Source organism: Scatophagus argus, chromosome 14, assembly GCF_020382885.2.
Source record: "Scatophagus argus isolate fScaArg1 chromosome 14, fScaArg1.pri, whole genome shotgun sequence".
NCBI lineage: Eukaryota > Metazoa > Chordata > Actinopteri > Scatophagidae > Scatophagus > Scatophagus argus.
This window is the reverse complement of record NC_058506.1, coordinates 13,127,322-13,143,458: the sequence shown is the minus strand read 5'-3', so window position 1 is coordinate 13,143,458 and position 16,137 is coordinate 13,127,322. Positions and strand designations below refer to the sequence as shown.

Genomic DNA, 16,137 nt, shown 5'->3' with positions numbered 1-16,137 from the left:
AGCAGGGAGTGAGGGAAAGTTCTCCAGTATTGTACAATAAAATAAAAGTAAATTAAATTGTAGAATTTTGAGGTGTTTCCATTTTATGTTTCCTTATACTTCTACTCCACTACACATCAGAGGAAAATATGGTACTTTTTATACCGCTGTATTTATTTGGCAGCTATAGTTGCTAGTTACTTTGCAGGGTAAGAGTTCACATGTGCAATTTCACCAAATTGACAAGTCCCCTCTGAACCTCTCACTGAATTTCACTTCAGTAACTCTTTGATGCCCAAAGAGGTAGAATTATCTGAAATCGAGAAAATAAATTTAAATTTGAGTACCAGAACTTTGTTTTTCCTGCTTTCCTGCCTCATTAATTATCTAATGACCCCTCTTGACCCTTTGGAGAGGCCCAACCCCTAGACTGGAGTAAACTACCTGACCTGACCAGCTACAACAGCAAAATGATGTGGAGGACATTTCTCTTTTACTTTTGGTATTTTAAGTGCGCTTTGTTGCTAAGAGTTTTGTACTTTTACTAGCAGTTTTAATGCAGAACTTTTACTTGCTCTTCCAAGTGTTGGTAGTCAGTAAGTAAAGGATCTGAGTACTTCTTTCCCCCCTGGTGTTGTTAAATGTCATGTGGGCTGAACTTGATAGTGTGGAACATTTCTCAATGGCATTGCAGTCCTACTCAACTGCTGTGCCAATATGTTTGCTCCTACATACATTCCTCATCGCAGTCTCACACACCCACCTGCTCTCTATTGTTCTACACTCTTTCATTTCACTACTTTGGCGGATGGTCGTAGTGTATTTTTTTTTTTTTCCACCCATCACATCTCCCATCCCAGATGCCCTTCTCTCTCTCTCTCTCTCTCCCTCACACACACACGCGCATTTGCCTGAGGCGTGTACCAAAAAGTGTCTTTGGCACAGCTTCAGGAAGCTGAGTTCCCTGAGCTCTCATGCCATTGGCTCTGCTGATCATATGACCAAAGGAAAACCCTTGTGGAAACAAGTTTGTGAGTTTTCTTCCCATCACAGCTGAGAAGTCAGCGTGTGTGTGTATGTGTGTGCGTGTTATGTGCAGGGGGGGTGTTAATAAGGTTGTCATCTGAAAGTGGTGTGATGAAGCTTGTGTGTGTTTAGATGACTGTGGTGAGTTGAAGGGAGGAGGCAGGCGGGTGGGGAGCTGATTTGACTTCCAGTGAGGGCATGTTAGAAGCAGGAATTCAGAAGGAGTGCTCACACAGCGGCTCATTAGGGCGAGAGGGAGGAACACTTGCGTTTTAGTGAGAATTAGATTGCTATCTTATGGAGGCTGAGAGAAGCGGTATGACTGTCATGGATGATGTGGGCGCTCCAGTGAATGCGGTCATCGTGGATGTCTCAGCACGCGGAGTGGAGACCAAAGAGACAGTAAACAGCAATCTGCACTCTGTGGACAAGTTTCAAGAAACTGTCAGAGAGGAGGATGTGACTGGATGTGCACACCCTACGAGTATAACCAACACTGACAGTGTGGACGATATGAGGGACGGCTTGGAGAGTGCTGACACTGAGGACGGCGTGGACAGTGCTGATGTCACGGACAGTGGGAGTATGGAAATCGATGACCACGTAGATGGCATGGATCAAAGCACCAAGGACGGCGGTCACGACTGCGAGAGCGACGCCGACAGCGCCAGCGAGTCGACTTGTCTGGAGGCCATGACGCCTTACGGGCAGGACCACTACCTGAGGCTGGGCGACACCCCTCGACGGCGCTCTGCCCTGCGCCTCTCACGCATCATTGCCCGCCGGCAGCTGCTTCGGAGGCTGTCACAAGGTAGAAATAGTGAAGTGGTAACGTGTCCACCGGTTATCGTTGGAATTTTAATGTGACTGGATTTTTTTCAGCTTTCTCCCAGGAAAAAGAGATTTTAAATTTAATCAAATCATGTAATTGTTTCTCACATTTCCTGTATTTTTTAAGAGAAAGATGAAACATGAAAAGATTTGACTTCAGTGTTTGAAGCCTGATTTTTCCTTTTAGTTTTCTTTAGTTTTGTGGATGAACAGAAGAAGTGTTTTTTCCATTGAGAAGGTAGAGAAGGGGGGGGGCGCAGATTCAAACAATGTAAGCTTTGATCAAAAGTGTGTCAGTTTGAAAACATAGAATGGGATTGTGACTGCAGCCTTCTCATGTGAGATCTTCATCAAAGAGGAATTTTGCAGTTTTTGACCTCTTTGATTTTCACACGCCAAAAATGAAAAGATTTCTATATATCTTCTGTTTTATCTTGCTTTTTAAAGTATGCTTTATTTGGCACTGGCTTATACACTACAGGTTGCCAATCCTCCCACGTCTTTCTGGTTTGAATCAGTTGGACATATGGAGCCACTTCTCCTCCAAAGATGCCTTTCATAAATCTAAAAGAAGTCATAACAAACCCTTAAGGACTGTAATGTTATTGTTTTTGTCTATGCCCCCACCCCCTCAACCCAGCTGGTCAGCTTTGTATTCCATTGTTACTTCCGCAACTTCCTGTCACATGACTCGTGTTTCCCGGGGAGTAAACACAACATCCCGGTGTTTAGTGACAGGCGTCGGGCTGCTCCAGTGGCTTTTCTTATGGGTGTTGAATTCGTACTTGAAGATGAGTTACTCTTCTTTGTATCCTGAGGTTTTCCCATGTGCAAAGTTGGCACAAAAAAACATGGTCATGTGGTTTTTATTTTTTAGTTTTTTCCTGTTTTAGTGTACCGTAGCACATGGCTTCATGTCTTAACAGGAGAAGAAATGTGTCGGGTCTTGTGTTAGCTGTTTTTTTTTCTCGTCCCCTGCTGATAAATTTGTCTCTGCGAGCCATATCTTGTTTGAAGAATCTAAAAACCTGGTATGTGTGAAGGCAAGAGAGATATGACAGCTGTGAGCAGTGTAGGTGGAGAAGCAAGTTTATGCCTGTGTTAGTTTTGGGTGATGGTGTGACTTTATTAACTCCTCGCCTCTTGCATTAATACACACTTTTCTTCCCCCTCTACTGTCTCTCTGTTTTCCTCACACACACACACACTCACACACACACTCTGCCCGAGTTAAAATTCAATTAACACTCCCTAAATTAAAACAAATTGCACTCATGTAAGAATTTAGTGGAATCAACTAATCTTTTCTGACATACAAATTTTATTTATTTCAGGTTGATTAAATTTCTTGTTTTTTACTTTCAGACCATTTCAGAGGAATTGAAGTTACATTTCTTAGATGAAACAGTCAGAATTTTTTTAAAGATAACAAAAAAAGGGGAAAAACATCTTTGCTGTTTTATGGCTGCTTCTAGAGCAAGAGCAGAGTAAAGGTTACCTATCCATTCCTCACCGATATGCTCACTACGACCAAACCACTGGACTTACCTGTTTCTTAAATGCTCAACTACTGACTGGCAAAATGGACAAGATATGGCACATACAGCACGCCCACCTCATGAAACCATAGCCTGAAGCAAAGAATAATTTGATGGAAATTTCAATGCATGGCTGTGACACATCATTTCAACACCCTCTGCTGGAGAAAACATGCCATGACAACCAAATACGCAACTTGAGCGCCTTCAGTCTTCTCATCTTATCCCTCACCATAACCTCGGTGCTGTTAATAATCGCGGTCAGCTGTGGTCCTGTCATGTCTATCCAGGTGCTGTCTAAGCTCTGCAGTCCTCAGACGCTGATGCACTCTGTGCCTTAACCTGCAGTTCCATGCCAGTGTGGTTTCTGTTTTACCCTGCATTCCTGAGGGCTCATCATCATCACAGATGAACCATGCAGGGCGGGAAAGACATATTCCTCCCTCCCTTCCTCCCTTCCTTCCTCCCTCCCATCACTCCTCCTCTGCCTTCTTTGCTACTTTTTTTCTTTGTGACCTTTAAACATGAAGGACTAAGTGCTTTAGCATATGTGGGAATATGGCTGCTTTCCAGGCATTCTGCATGAGTGTGCGTGTGTGTGTGTGTGTGTGTGTGTGTGTGTGTGTGTGTGTTTGTGTTCATGCCTATAGAGCCTTAACAAACAAGGACTTATCTCTTCTCTGTCCTTTATCAATGCTGTTCCATCTCTTCTAGTTATCCACTTTACTCAGACTAAAACAACTCATTTACAGAACATTTCAGCATAACATTGTAAAACTAATCAAATACTCTCTCGATCTTCTCTCTTTTGTACATCATCATCGTCATCGTACATCTGTCTAGCTATTATCCCAGCTGAGTCCCACTGACATGTTCATTCCAGGAACTTCCTGTTGCTGTTCTTAGCTCACATGGCGCTCTGGACGCCTGGGAAATTCAGAGCAGGAAATGATGTCATGCAAGGCACTTTGGGGCCCTTGAGACCCTGGCACAAGCGAGACATAACTCTGAGAAAAGGCTGTCAGAAAGTCAGGGTTAACGCAACTGGATAAAAGAGAGGAAATGCAAGGTAGAGGAAAGAAAGGCGAAGGCACACTTTCAGAGGAAATGCCGTGAGCACATTAGGGTGCTTTTGTATTAAGTGTATGATGTAACATCTCTGGCTCCCTTGTTATGTAAGGAATTACCTTACAGCCTCTTTGTCCCACACTTGGATGCCTGTATTCACACACCCACACACGGTCATACACACACCATCTGTCCACCTTCCCTGCTGCTGTTCTAGTGGCTTGCTGCCTTCTGTCATATGTTCTCCACAGCAGGAATGCAGCGACGTGGAATAGACTGAGGGAAAAGCACGGTAGGCAGTTCGGATTAGCTCTGTCTGACTGTGTGCATTTGTGTGTTTTGTGTCCCATTAATAACATGTTTGTGCACTAATTAATCTCTTGATTAAATTCTACACAGATGAATAGTGGTGCTTTGTTCTCACGCTGACAGGAGCTTTGCCACTTGGCACCTTCATGCACAAACACAAAGACGCGTTGGCAATAACACATGCACAAACAGTTTAATGCTTTTTCCCCAGCACATGTGGGGGACTGCAACAGCTTCATAATTATTGTTTACTGTTTTTTTAAGATGAGGATTTTCGAAGCTTGTGTAGCATTCTGTCAGTTGATTAATAACAGGATGTGTTGGCACATGACTCATTTATTTATCTATAGGCACTAAATTGAGTATTTCCACTGTGTAGGCAGGATATTGCAGCAGAGGAAGAAGGAAACGGTCGACTGTACTTTTACTCGACTGTATCTCAGGAGCTCTAGTTTCATGATGGAGGTTACCTGTTGTGTCGTAGCTATTCTGTGGAGAAATGGACAATGTTTTTGAAAGTTGCAAACAAGGTAACATGACCGTGACTGAAATTCATGCACTCTTCAAAACATCATCCTTGCATTGAATTACACCACCGTTTGTATCACAAATATATAGTTTTCTTTTTAAAAAAGCTTAGTAATTTGGCAGAAGAGAGCAAAATAAGTAAATGCTACGCAAAACAGAAGTAACTTGTGTATTTTCAAAGTTTGGTGCACTCGTGTTTATGATACCACAAAGTGTAAGTGAGATTTGACTGAAAATAAACTGCAGTGCCCATGTTTACAGCACTGACTGAACACGCTAGCTTGTGAAATGATGTGGCCCAGTGATGCGTTTTTAATGGACAACAATGAAGGCCTCAGGTCGCATTGGACGCATTTTCATTATTGGTTTTGGTCTTTACATGAGATTTGTTGGCAATAAGAAAAATTTCTCTCCTTTAGTGCCTCCTGCTCTTCATCTGCATCTCCTGTTTGTTTTTTCAGTCTTGTCTCTGTGAAAGGAGTTAATAATCTTTAAAATCTTACATTCGGTAAATAAGCTGCTGGTGTGGTATGTTTTCCTGCCTGTGGTTTTCCCACAGGGTCTGTCCATCTGAGTTGCCCTCCCCACCCCAGCTGTCTGCCTGTCTCATCCTTTTTGCATTCCTTGACTCACTGGGGGCAACATCTGGACTGCGCTAAATGTCTGCACTGTGTGTGTAATGTATGTATGTATGTGTGTGCGTGCACGCTGCATTCCCTCGCACATTGTTCTGGTCTGCAGTGTTGCACAGTAAGCCAAAAGAAAAGAGGGCGAGGTCAGAGTTTCCTTACTGGCCCACCAGTAGCTTCAGCTGACATGTGAAGCTGGCGTCCACCAGTCGTCAGTCTGTGACCTCAGGGGATGGCTGATGCAAACACCAGCTGAAATTAGCTATTTCCTCTTGAACGTGACAGGACAACAGCAGCTCTGGCATTGACAAAGAAGATGAGGGGTTGGTGGCATCGACCAGCTTCATGCAGGAGCCAAAAACGAGAAAGGATGAGGTTTCTGTGAAAGACACAAAGGGGACGGATGGATGAAGGAAAACATGCAAGGAAGTATTTTTGTTTAGAGAAAGATCGCGAGGGGGTAAGAGAAGGATAAAGGTGAGCAAGAGTATGTAGGAAGAATGTAAAGAAAAGAGAAAAACATTGCAGAGGTAAGAAACTGAAAAAATAAGAGGCTTGCGGAGAAGAAAGGAATGAAGTGAAGGGAGCTGTAAAAATAGAGAGATATTGTATGTAGATCCTAACAAAGCAGAAAGTGCAAGAGAGGAGGCTGAGGAGAAAATTAGAGGGAAGAGAAAACCTGCATGGGGCAGGCTGGAAGAAAGAGGCAGAGTTGTAAACACAGGGGTTTGAAAGGCAGCGAGGGAGAAAATACAGTCGCCGCCACTTGATGGAAAGCTGGATAGCGGCGAGTGGATGTGCCATGGGATGGAGAGGAAGCTGAGCAGAGGAGAAAGAAACAGTAGCATGTCATCACCATGAGGGCTTCAAGTAAGTTTTCAGCTCTGTGCATTTCCTCAGATTTTCTCACATTTCCTCACCCTACTGGCTCTCTCTGGTGAAATGCTTCTCCCCAGTCTATTTTCAGAGTCTTACTAAAAAGGATATTTTTTTCATGGTCTGCCCTCGTGTTACTTCATATGTGATTTAGAGAGAGGAGTTATGCTGGGAATGTTCGGACAGGCATGTAATTGCTGGATTGCGGCGAAAGGATCATTTCCTCTGACCGTTCTCATCTGTGATGGTGAAGATGGAGGCTTTTTATTGCCCTGCTGAACTTTGTCCCCTGTGTTTCTGTGGTGCTTGTCCCGTTCACTGCCAGCACCTCTGGATAAGTGAATGAGAGAAGTGAGAGTGAATGAGTTGAGCTTTGAATGAGGCAGAGAGGCAGCGACTGCAGAAGGATGCAGAAACAATGTTGCCTTTGGTGGTTTTTCAGTGAGAGTGACATTATTGTATCACATTTAGGAACTTTCTGTGGGAGTTTATGTTATTTTTAACTTAAAAACTTGTCATTTATTCGTTTCCTCTGCTCTTATTTTGTCTTGTAATGGCCTGGTAGGGCCCTGTAATCCACTCCTTATTATTTATAACTTGGGTATTTTGTATGATTTTTTTAAAGATGTTTTTCTATAAGCCCTAAACTTCCCACTCGCTTCGTGTGCAATATTTTTTTAACGTGTATACATGTGAAACATGTTTATGCGTGTGTCTGTCTTTCTGGATATATTATATATTTTACCTGACTGTATTTTATTGCTGGCACTAAGATCATTCAGATGTCTTTGTCAGCACAAAGCTGTGCAGAGCAGTTTAATCAGTGTCCCCTCATAAAGAAAATGTACACACGCACACACGTTTCAGAGCTGCCAGTTTAGTGGTGTGAGCAATACATATGCCAGCGGAAAAAAGTAGTAAAACAAATGCCTGTAAAACATCCCGTGCTGGCAGCAGCAGCAGCAACTAATGGGGTGTGGTGCCATGTGTAAGACCTGTTAAATTAATGGCTGAAATCTGAATGCTACTATCTATCCTGTGCTTTCAAACAACTTTATTTCCTTTATCCGGTCAAGACAATGCGTGTCCCTCATTGGCTCACTCAAAGCTTTTTGAGTTTCACCATTCCGGTGAATTCCCACAGGAAAAATTTTATTCTCCAAGATGTTCTTCCGCCAAACGCTAGCGTTTATTTGTGTTACGTGTAGGCTGTATTTTTAGAGAGAAAATAATTAACAGTGCACATCAAGTTGGGGATATGAACAACATTAGTCCGCTGGAATTCTCAGTGGTAAACTCAATAATGTGGGGACTTTCCTCCACAAAAATGCTGTGACATTAGCTCCCATTTCAACACAGTGTTTTATTGCCCTTAATTGTTCTTATGGTCAGTTTGTTGATGTGTGTACTCAACATTTCTCTACTGCCTTCTTTTTTCTTTTTCTTTTTCTTTTTTTTTTAACAGAGATTGAGGCTAAGGAGGCTTGTGATTGGCTTAGAGCAGCAGGATTTCCACAGTACGCCCAGCTCTATGAAGGTAACACACACTCACCCACACACGCACACACACAGACAGCTCTTACCCAACTGCCTTACACTATATAGACAAAAGTATCGGGATACCTGACATTCTGACAACAGCTTCTGCTGTTCTGTGAAGGCTTTCCACCAGATTTTAAAATATTTCTGCCCATTCATGCAGTAGAGCATTTGTGAGGTCAGACACTGATGATGGACCAAAAGGCCTGGCGCACAATCTCCATTCCAGTTCATCCCAAAGGTGTTGGATGGGGTTGAGGTCAGGGCTCTGTGAGGGACAGTCAAGTTCCACACCAAACTCATCCAACCATGTCTTTATGGTCTTTGTTTCGTCCTCGGGGTCACAGTCATGCTGGAATATAAAAGGGCCTTCTCCGAACTGTTGCCACAAAGTTGGAAGCATAGCATTGTCCAAAATGTCTTTGTGTGCTGAAGCATTAACATGTCCCCTTGCTGGAAGTAAGGGGCTGAGCGCGAACCCTGAAAAACAGCCCCATAAAGACTTGTGTCTGGATACTTTTGTCTATATACTGTATTTCACACAGACTTGCCCCCTTTAAATCTCTCCTTTTGTTCTTTCCTGTTTCTGGTTCTCTCTCTCTCTCTCTTTGACTCTTAGTCTTGTTTTTTTGATTATCTCTGTTTCTTTCTCTTTTTTATCATCCCTTCATCTTCCTATTCCCGTCTTCTGGGCTGCTGCTTTCTATTTCCAGGCCTCAGTTCCTGTCCAGAGGGATGGGTCATGGGAAAGGCCTTGTTATCACTACTGGGACTCTCACAGCTTCTTTCTGTCTCACTCTCTCTCTCCCTCACTCTGTCTCTCTTCTATCTTCCACCTCTCTCCTTCTACCCTGTCCTCAGCTCGCCAATGCTTCTGTTCAGCAACCCTCCCGGTCAAATCCTGCAGACTTAACCATCTCTTTCTTTACACCTTCCCACCTTCTGTTTTGCCCTCCTTCCGCCTTTCTGGAGACCCTACACCCACTCGTGCTGATCATCAAGGCTCATACAGTTGTGGCACAAACAGGAAATGGCCCCAGTAATCTAAGAAGTGGCTCTTAAAATCCAGAAATACACACACACACACACACACACACTCTGCATTTCTCTGAGAACTGCTGTAAGCTCCAGTAATGTCAGGTTATGAATGTTGGCCTCTGGGACTCTGTGGCTGCTCTCGGGCACACATGATGCCTGCAGTCTGCCACCACACACATAGAATCACCAAAATAAAAGGCTTGAGTCATTTTGGCATCAGCATTGTGGGGAATTCAAGTTATTTTGGGGTTTGACAATGTGTGTGTGTTCTGTAAACTGTAGACACAGATGACAGGTGTTTACAGTGGCGGCAGCAGTTGTGCCACATGGCACAGGTTTCATTAACGGTTAACCAGCAGAGCAAACTGCTGTCTCCTGTCAGTCATTAACTAACAGGAGTCTCTGACTCTCTCCTACAGACTCCCAGTTTCCAATTGACATTTCTTCAGTGAAAAGGGACCACGACTTTTTGGACCGGGATCTGGTGGAACCTCTATGTCGGTAAGGGCAATCACTGATCTCACTCATGCACATACAAACCTCATTCTGTCTCCAGTAAATTCACAGATTCCTTTTCCTGCTTCAGCTCCCCAACCCCCTCACCCTCCAGGTCCTGCAGTCTGACTTGTCCCTGCGGTCCCATACTAACAGCTAATCATTAGATGCCTGACCCCAACCCTTAATGAAGTCCCCATCCCAGTCTGTCTCTCAGACACCCAGGCTTTGATCTGGTCACCTCCCCTCCCCTCTGCCACGCTCTGATCTCCCATTCAAAGAGCAGAGACCCTCAGGGGGTAAAATAGGGGGGCCGAGGGTTACGATGCAAGAGTCAGGGGATGCCACTATATTTTACCAGATGGCTTTGAGTGTGTGTTTTAAGTCCCTTTGCACACCTCTATGATCTTTCTGCTTCACATCTCCTCTTCCTCTCTACCCAGTCTGCACCAGCAGAGTTCTCCCCCCCACTCCTTTATCTTTGCTCTCTGTTCATCCCCACCTCTCCAATTCTCCAGTGTCTATGGTAGAGAAGGGTGTGGTTATTACAGCATTAGTGATTCCTGACAGCTTTATTGTGAAAGAATACACACCAGACCTCTGAGGACTGTCTCGGGAGCTGTAAAACACACTCATGATGGTTTGGCTTCCAGAACTGTAATCTTTAGATTATATACTCATACTAACAGTGTGTATGGGGGTAGCACAGGATTCTAAATATGTATAAATATGTGCATCTTCAACCAGTAACAAATGCTCTCACCATTCTGCAGCAGAAATACAGGGTCTGGAGGCTACGAAAGCTCCCTCTTTATATTTGTCAACTGTAATGTTTACTTTCAGGAAAAAAGACAGTTGACATGACAGATTGCTGCTTCCGTCCTATTTTTTGGTTTATACATAGCAACAAGCAATCCCTTTTCTGTCCTGTTGTATGAGAGGGCAGAGAAAGTAGACAACAAACAAAAGATTTCCTACTGTGCTACTAGAGGCTGAGATCTTTCAAAATAAAACAGGTCACAAGCCTGAAAGCATGCTTTTAATGATCCCATCTTGAAAGGCACCAACACAGACACCACCCTCCTAACCAGCCCGTGTTCATGTCCCCTGAATTGCAGAAGGGGGAAGAAAGTTGTTGGGAAGGATGGGTGTAGACAGCAGAGAGAGAGATTGGTGGGGGGTGGATGAAGTGGAGAGGAGGAGTCGGCTGTGTTTCTGGATGAGATGTACTCTGTGAGGTTGAGGATGAGTCCCAGTGGAGTGATGCCAGAGGAGCAATAAAAAAGGCAGTTCTGGGAGAATGGGGTAGACAGTGTCTTGGGAAGACACTGAAGAAGAGGAAGAAGCGAGACTGAGAGAAAGTGATCAGACTCAGGAGGAGGGGAGACAGTGAAAGAGAGGAGTGAGAGACAAGTAAATGTGAGGGTTGGAAACAAACCCACAGCAACAGACAGAACATATCTAACCCACCAGCTGTAGGATGGTTCACTGACTGTGCGTAAATGTGTGTGTTGCAGACGTCTAAATACTCTGAACAAATGTGCCTCAATGAAACTGGATGTCAGCCACCCCAAGAAGAAAGTAAGACTTTTTCTTTTTAACCATAAGACATCATCATCTTAACAAACTCTTTGTTTTGCCCATGATGCTTTTCTGGTCACTGTACAACTGAAAATGTGTTTGCGTTTGATCGAGATAATTTAAGGCTGGTTAGAATCAGTTTGAAAGTAACTGACTCTAAGCCGCAAGCTGATTTAAAATGGCCGGTGTCTTGCTTCTCGCCATGTCTTCGTCAGATCACCATGACCATTGCAGGCTCTCTCATGACAGGTGTGGTTAAACATTCAACTCGCCTAGAGAGACAAACGTCTCCAAACAATTAGCAAATAAGGAAGTACGCGATGATGAAAAAAATCAATCCAAAAGAGGGGGACTATAATATATAATACATCCAATACATCAAGTATATTTCAGAAATATTTAAATTTTGTGTTACCTAGTAGAGTTAGTAGAGTAATAGTTACTTGAAATGAAACATTAAAATACTGTCCATCTTTCCTCATATACATCTCATATACTGAGTGGACAGCTAGCACCAAGAAGTTTTACCCCAAAATATATCTGAATATTGACACTCAGATGTATGTTCTGTTTCACATTCTTGGTGTCAGACTTTAACATGAAAGGACATAAAAACTCTCTGTTTGGAAACTGGATTAAAAAAAGTTCTGAAAGACTAAAAAGTGACTGCAGTTCATATGAACACAAAACAGACCAACAGTGTGATATGAACACATGATGTGTGGATTCGGAAGCAAAACAAAAGCAGTTTATGGCCTCATTCACACTTCAAACAAAACTGTCCCAAATGTAATTTTGTTTTGTTTCTATGTGACATAATGTGACGTGATCTGTTCAGACTATGATGATGGGCTGTTGTGCCAATGACATTTTCAGCAACATGCTTTTTGTAAACGTGGGGTCATGGTATAAATCTGTTCCAGTGATGTCAGACATGGGCAATGTACAAAATGAATGTGAGCAGCAAAAAGATCAGACTTTGAACCACATGGTGAATGTAGCCTATCATTGTGGAAAGCATTTCTCTACTTTTGGTGAACCATAGGACACTTTTTTTTATTTTTATGAGAGAGAGATGAAATCCAGATGCAGTGTTATCTAATGCAAATAGTCAGTGGGCTCTTTATGAGCTCTAGAGAGAATAAAACCTTCAAGCTGCTGTCAGTTACCATAATACAAACAGTGCTATTGATGCAGCACAGCTCGCCAAATCTGTCTGATAAAAAAAACTTTTATTCCATGTGACACAGCATTTGCATTTCTTGATTTATCTGTAGTAAATTTTAACAGAAGTAAAATTAAACAAGTAATCGTGACTAGTGGAATCAAATGCATCCTTTATCCTTCCAGGGTGATGACTCTGATGAAGATGACCCGTTGGCCATCAGTAAAAGATGGACTTTCGAGTGGAGCAGCCGACGTTGGTCTCGCCTGCAGGACTTCCTGTTGGACAGCACTAATGAAAGCAGCCCAACAGGTCAGGGGGAGGGCCTGCACAGCACAGTAAGCAGTGAGAGTGTGCTGACAGACCTGAGCGAGCAGGAGATCACAGAAATCTCCTCGCTGCACAGTGAGGACTCCGCCTCCGCCATGCCTGACTCTATATCTATGGCCTCTCTCTCCGCTTCCTACCAGCCACCAAGGGAACTTCCACACTACAACTCCTTGCCAATTAAGAGCAGCCGCCATGGACAAGGAGGGAGGAGTAAAGCCAAAGAGTTTTTGCGCCGTATGGAAATCATGCGCACCTGGGGGCCATCGACAAGGCGGAAAAGCTCAAATCGCAGGCCGCCACTGGTCATCAGTGGGCCGGTGTTGCAGGGAGAAGAGCCTCACGCTCTGCAGATGCTCCATTGTACTCCAATCAGCCAATTAGAACACAGCCATAAACAAAACCACCAAACTGATGATGACACTTCCTCTACCACACTTACTAATGAATGTAAAGACCAATCTGCGGTGAGCATAAGCCCCAACAGTGAGACAGTAGCACCCACTGTGAAGGAACCTGCGTGTGCAAAGCCCCGCACTGCCAACAAGAGAAGCAGCATGTATCTGGAAGATATGGAGCTGCCTTCTCAGGGTAAGAGGACAGAGGGACAGAGCCAGTTTGGCAGAAACCAGTTTCGCTCATATGAAAACCTCCTAGTTCACATCCCTAAAGACCATAAACCAGGAACCTTTCCAAAAGCTTTATCCATAGAGAGCCTGGCGCCCTCTCCCGATGACAGGAACATTGGCTCCCAAACACAGGCCCAAACGTCTTCGCCCAATAATGGCCTGGGTGAGCCCTGGTCTGGTAAACCTCTGTCCAAACCTCCCTGTCCAGGAGCTCCTCGAGGCAGCAGGGTGAGTGTTTATGACAACGTGCCGGGCTCCCACCTTTACGCCAGCACAGGAGATCTGCTGGACTTAGAGAAAGAGGACAATCTGTTCCCTCATCTAGATGACATCATCCAGCACGTTAGCGGTTTGCAGCAAATAGTGGACCACTGGAGCCAAAGTGTACTGCCCGAAGGTGAGACAGGGGAGGGGGAGGAGGAGGGGGAGGGCAGGACTACCCCCAGTGAAGGAGAGAGAGATGGCGTCTCCTTGAATGACACCGATTCGACAGGGACCAGTCGGGAGAGGCGGGACTCTGGAGTCGGGGCCTCACTGACAAGGCCGCGGTGAGTTGCTGTTAGGGAAATTTAAAAGGTAACAAAGGGACTTGTTTTTGTTGTTTTGGCCCTCATTTTTATTGGTCGTGATAACATTGCACTCACTAAATTAACTGTTGAAGTTCTGGAACACACTGATAAGTTCATCCCCCATCCAAGGTCACAGAAATAATTGTGTTTGAGCTCTGTGTCATTGTTGCAGATGGTAATAACATGGTAATAAGACCCAAGTTTGTAATAAACCAGAACTGTTCTTTAAATTGACCCAATAAGACTTTGACATTGACTCTCATTTCTCTCATTCTTCTCTGGTGGTTTCTCCTCATCCCAGTCTACGATGGCCCAGTTTCAGAACCTCTGATCATCTCAACCAACCAGCGTCTTCACTGCAGATCAGCAGCCAATCAGCAGGCCAGCTCAGCCTGCTGCAGAAGTTCTCTTTGCTCCGCCTCACTGCCATCATGGAGAAATACTCGATGTCTAACAAACATGGCTGGACATGGTAGGCACACACACACCCACAGACATATAGATTGTGTCATGGCTTCATCCGTGTGTGTCTCTCCTCTCGTCTACAGTGTGGATGTTAGCTTGTATTTTATGGATTAATTCAAAATTCAAGGAGATTTGTTCATTTTTACACTGACTTCTCAATTGCAAAAAATTAACAAACTTTCTGCTGTGTTCTTTTTGCTTTATTATTTCCAATCTTCCTTGCCATCTAAAGTAGATATACTCTGTATGTGTGTTTATGTCAGCTTTTCTATGTAACGCAGGACCATACGTATAATCGGTGCCTTCACAGAACCATAACTTCATCTTGTACGCTGACACTGTCTGTAACAATGGACTTTTGCATGATTAAATCATCAAAGGCACCAGTCCTGGTCAAAAACTGGCTTTAGGTTCTCAGCCACACACCACAAACCCACAGACACCTTGGCCTGCAAACACAAGCACATCCTTATGTTGTTAACGATCAGTCCTGTTCATCTTTATTATCCCCAGGAGGGAAATTCCGTTGACCAGAATTTACGTTAAGAGAAAGATAATGAAAGCATAGGCCGCTCTCACACACTTCCCTAATTGTTTTCTGTCCATCGCTCCCAGGTCTGTGCCCAAGTTTATGAAGCGCATGAAGGTGCCAGACTACAAAGAGAAGAGTGTGTTTGGTGTTCCCCTCATTATTCATGTCCAGCGCTGTGGTTTTCCACTTCCTCTGTGTTTACAGCAAGCCCTGAGCCACCTCAAAACACACTGCCTGGACCAGGTTAGAGAGGTTTCATGAGACTGAAATTAGAGTCTGTGCATTTCCTCTCGCTGTGGTGTTAAAAGCACGTTATTTACATTTCATGTGGCATTTGATACAAAGCAAATAAGTGTGCTGTTTGTTTTCCGTCGTCCTCATTGCCTTCCTTGGACCTTTCTGTCGTTCCTGGCTCAGGTGGGATTGTTCCGCAAGTCCGGCGTGAAGTCTCGTATTCAGGCTCTGAGGCAGCAGTGTGAGCTGTCCCCTGACTCCGTGAGTTACGAGGACCAGTCAGCCTACGACGTAGCCGACATGGTCAAACAATTCTTCAGAGACTTGCCAGAGCCTCTGCTAACGAGCAAGCTGGGAGAAACCTTTCTGCATATTTACCAGTGTAAGCCGTATGACTGCTGTAACATGTAATTGCAGCTGAAGTCCTCTGCCTCAGAGGATGATGACTGTACATGGTTTAAAATAAGATAATTTGAAGGTGGAGAGGTACAGGCAACAAGTAAATTGATATGAAGCTCACGAGCTGAAATACAACAAAAACAACTACGTGTACAAAACGTTATGAACAGTCAAATAACTGACTAATATCTGTAATGTCTTTTTTGGAACTAATAATCATCATAATATGCTCCTATTTTCCTTTGTTTTATGTTATATCTAGATAGTTGATCTGCAGAGGCATTTTTCAATTATGAAATGTATCAATGCCCAATAGACACCGTTAGCCAAATCTGACAGAAATGGTGATATAAAAGGTAATTTTTTAGCCACTCACTGTG

General features: G+C 43.9%; 1 protein-coding gene across 5 annotated transcripts in view; it reads left to right on the top strand.

Annotated features, from left to right (window-relative positions):
• Positions 1-16,137, top strand: part of stard13a (StAR-related lipid transfer (START) domain containing 13a) — a 50,721-nt gene that overhangs the window by 29,696 nt on the left and 4,888 nt on the right. For 4 of the 5 annotated variants that reach the window (XM_046410641.1, XM_046410639.1, XM_046410640.1 and 1 more), the window contains 7 exons: positions 8,250-8,321; positions 9,781-9,862; positions 11,374-11,437; positions 12,788-14,106; positions 14,429-14,599; positions 15,208-15,367; positions 15,542-15,740. In XM_046410641.1, the coding sequence (XP_046266597.1) occupies positions 8,250-8,321; positions 9,781-9,862; positions 11,374-11,437; positions 12,788-14,106; positions 14,429-14,599; positions 15,208-15,367; positions 15,542-15,740 (2,067 nt within the window). Of the gene's footprint in view, positions 1-1,188; positions 1,817-8,249; positions 8,322-9,780; positions 9,863-11,373; positions 11,438-12,787; positions 14,107-14,428; positions 14,600-15,207; positions 15,368-15,541; positions 15,741-16,137 lie in introns of those variants that run through there. The other variant, XM_046410642.1, reaches the window with a different exon arrangement.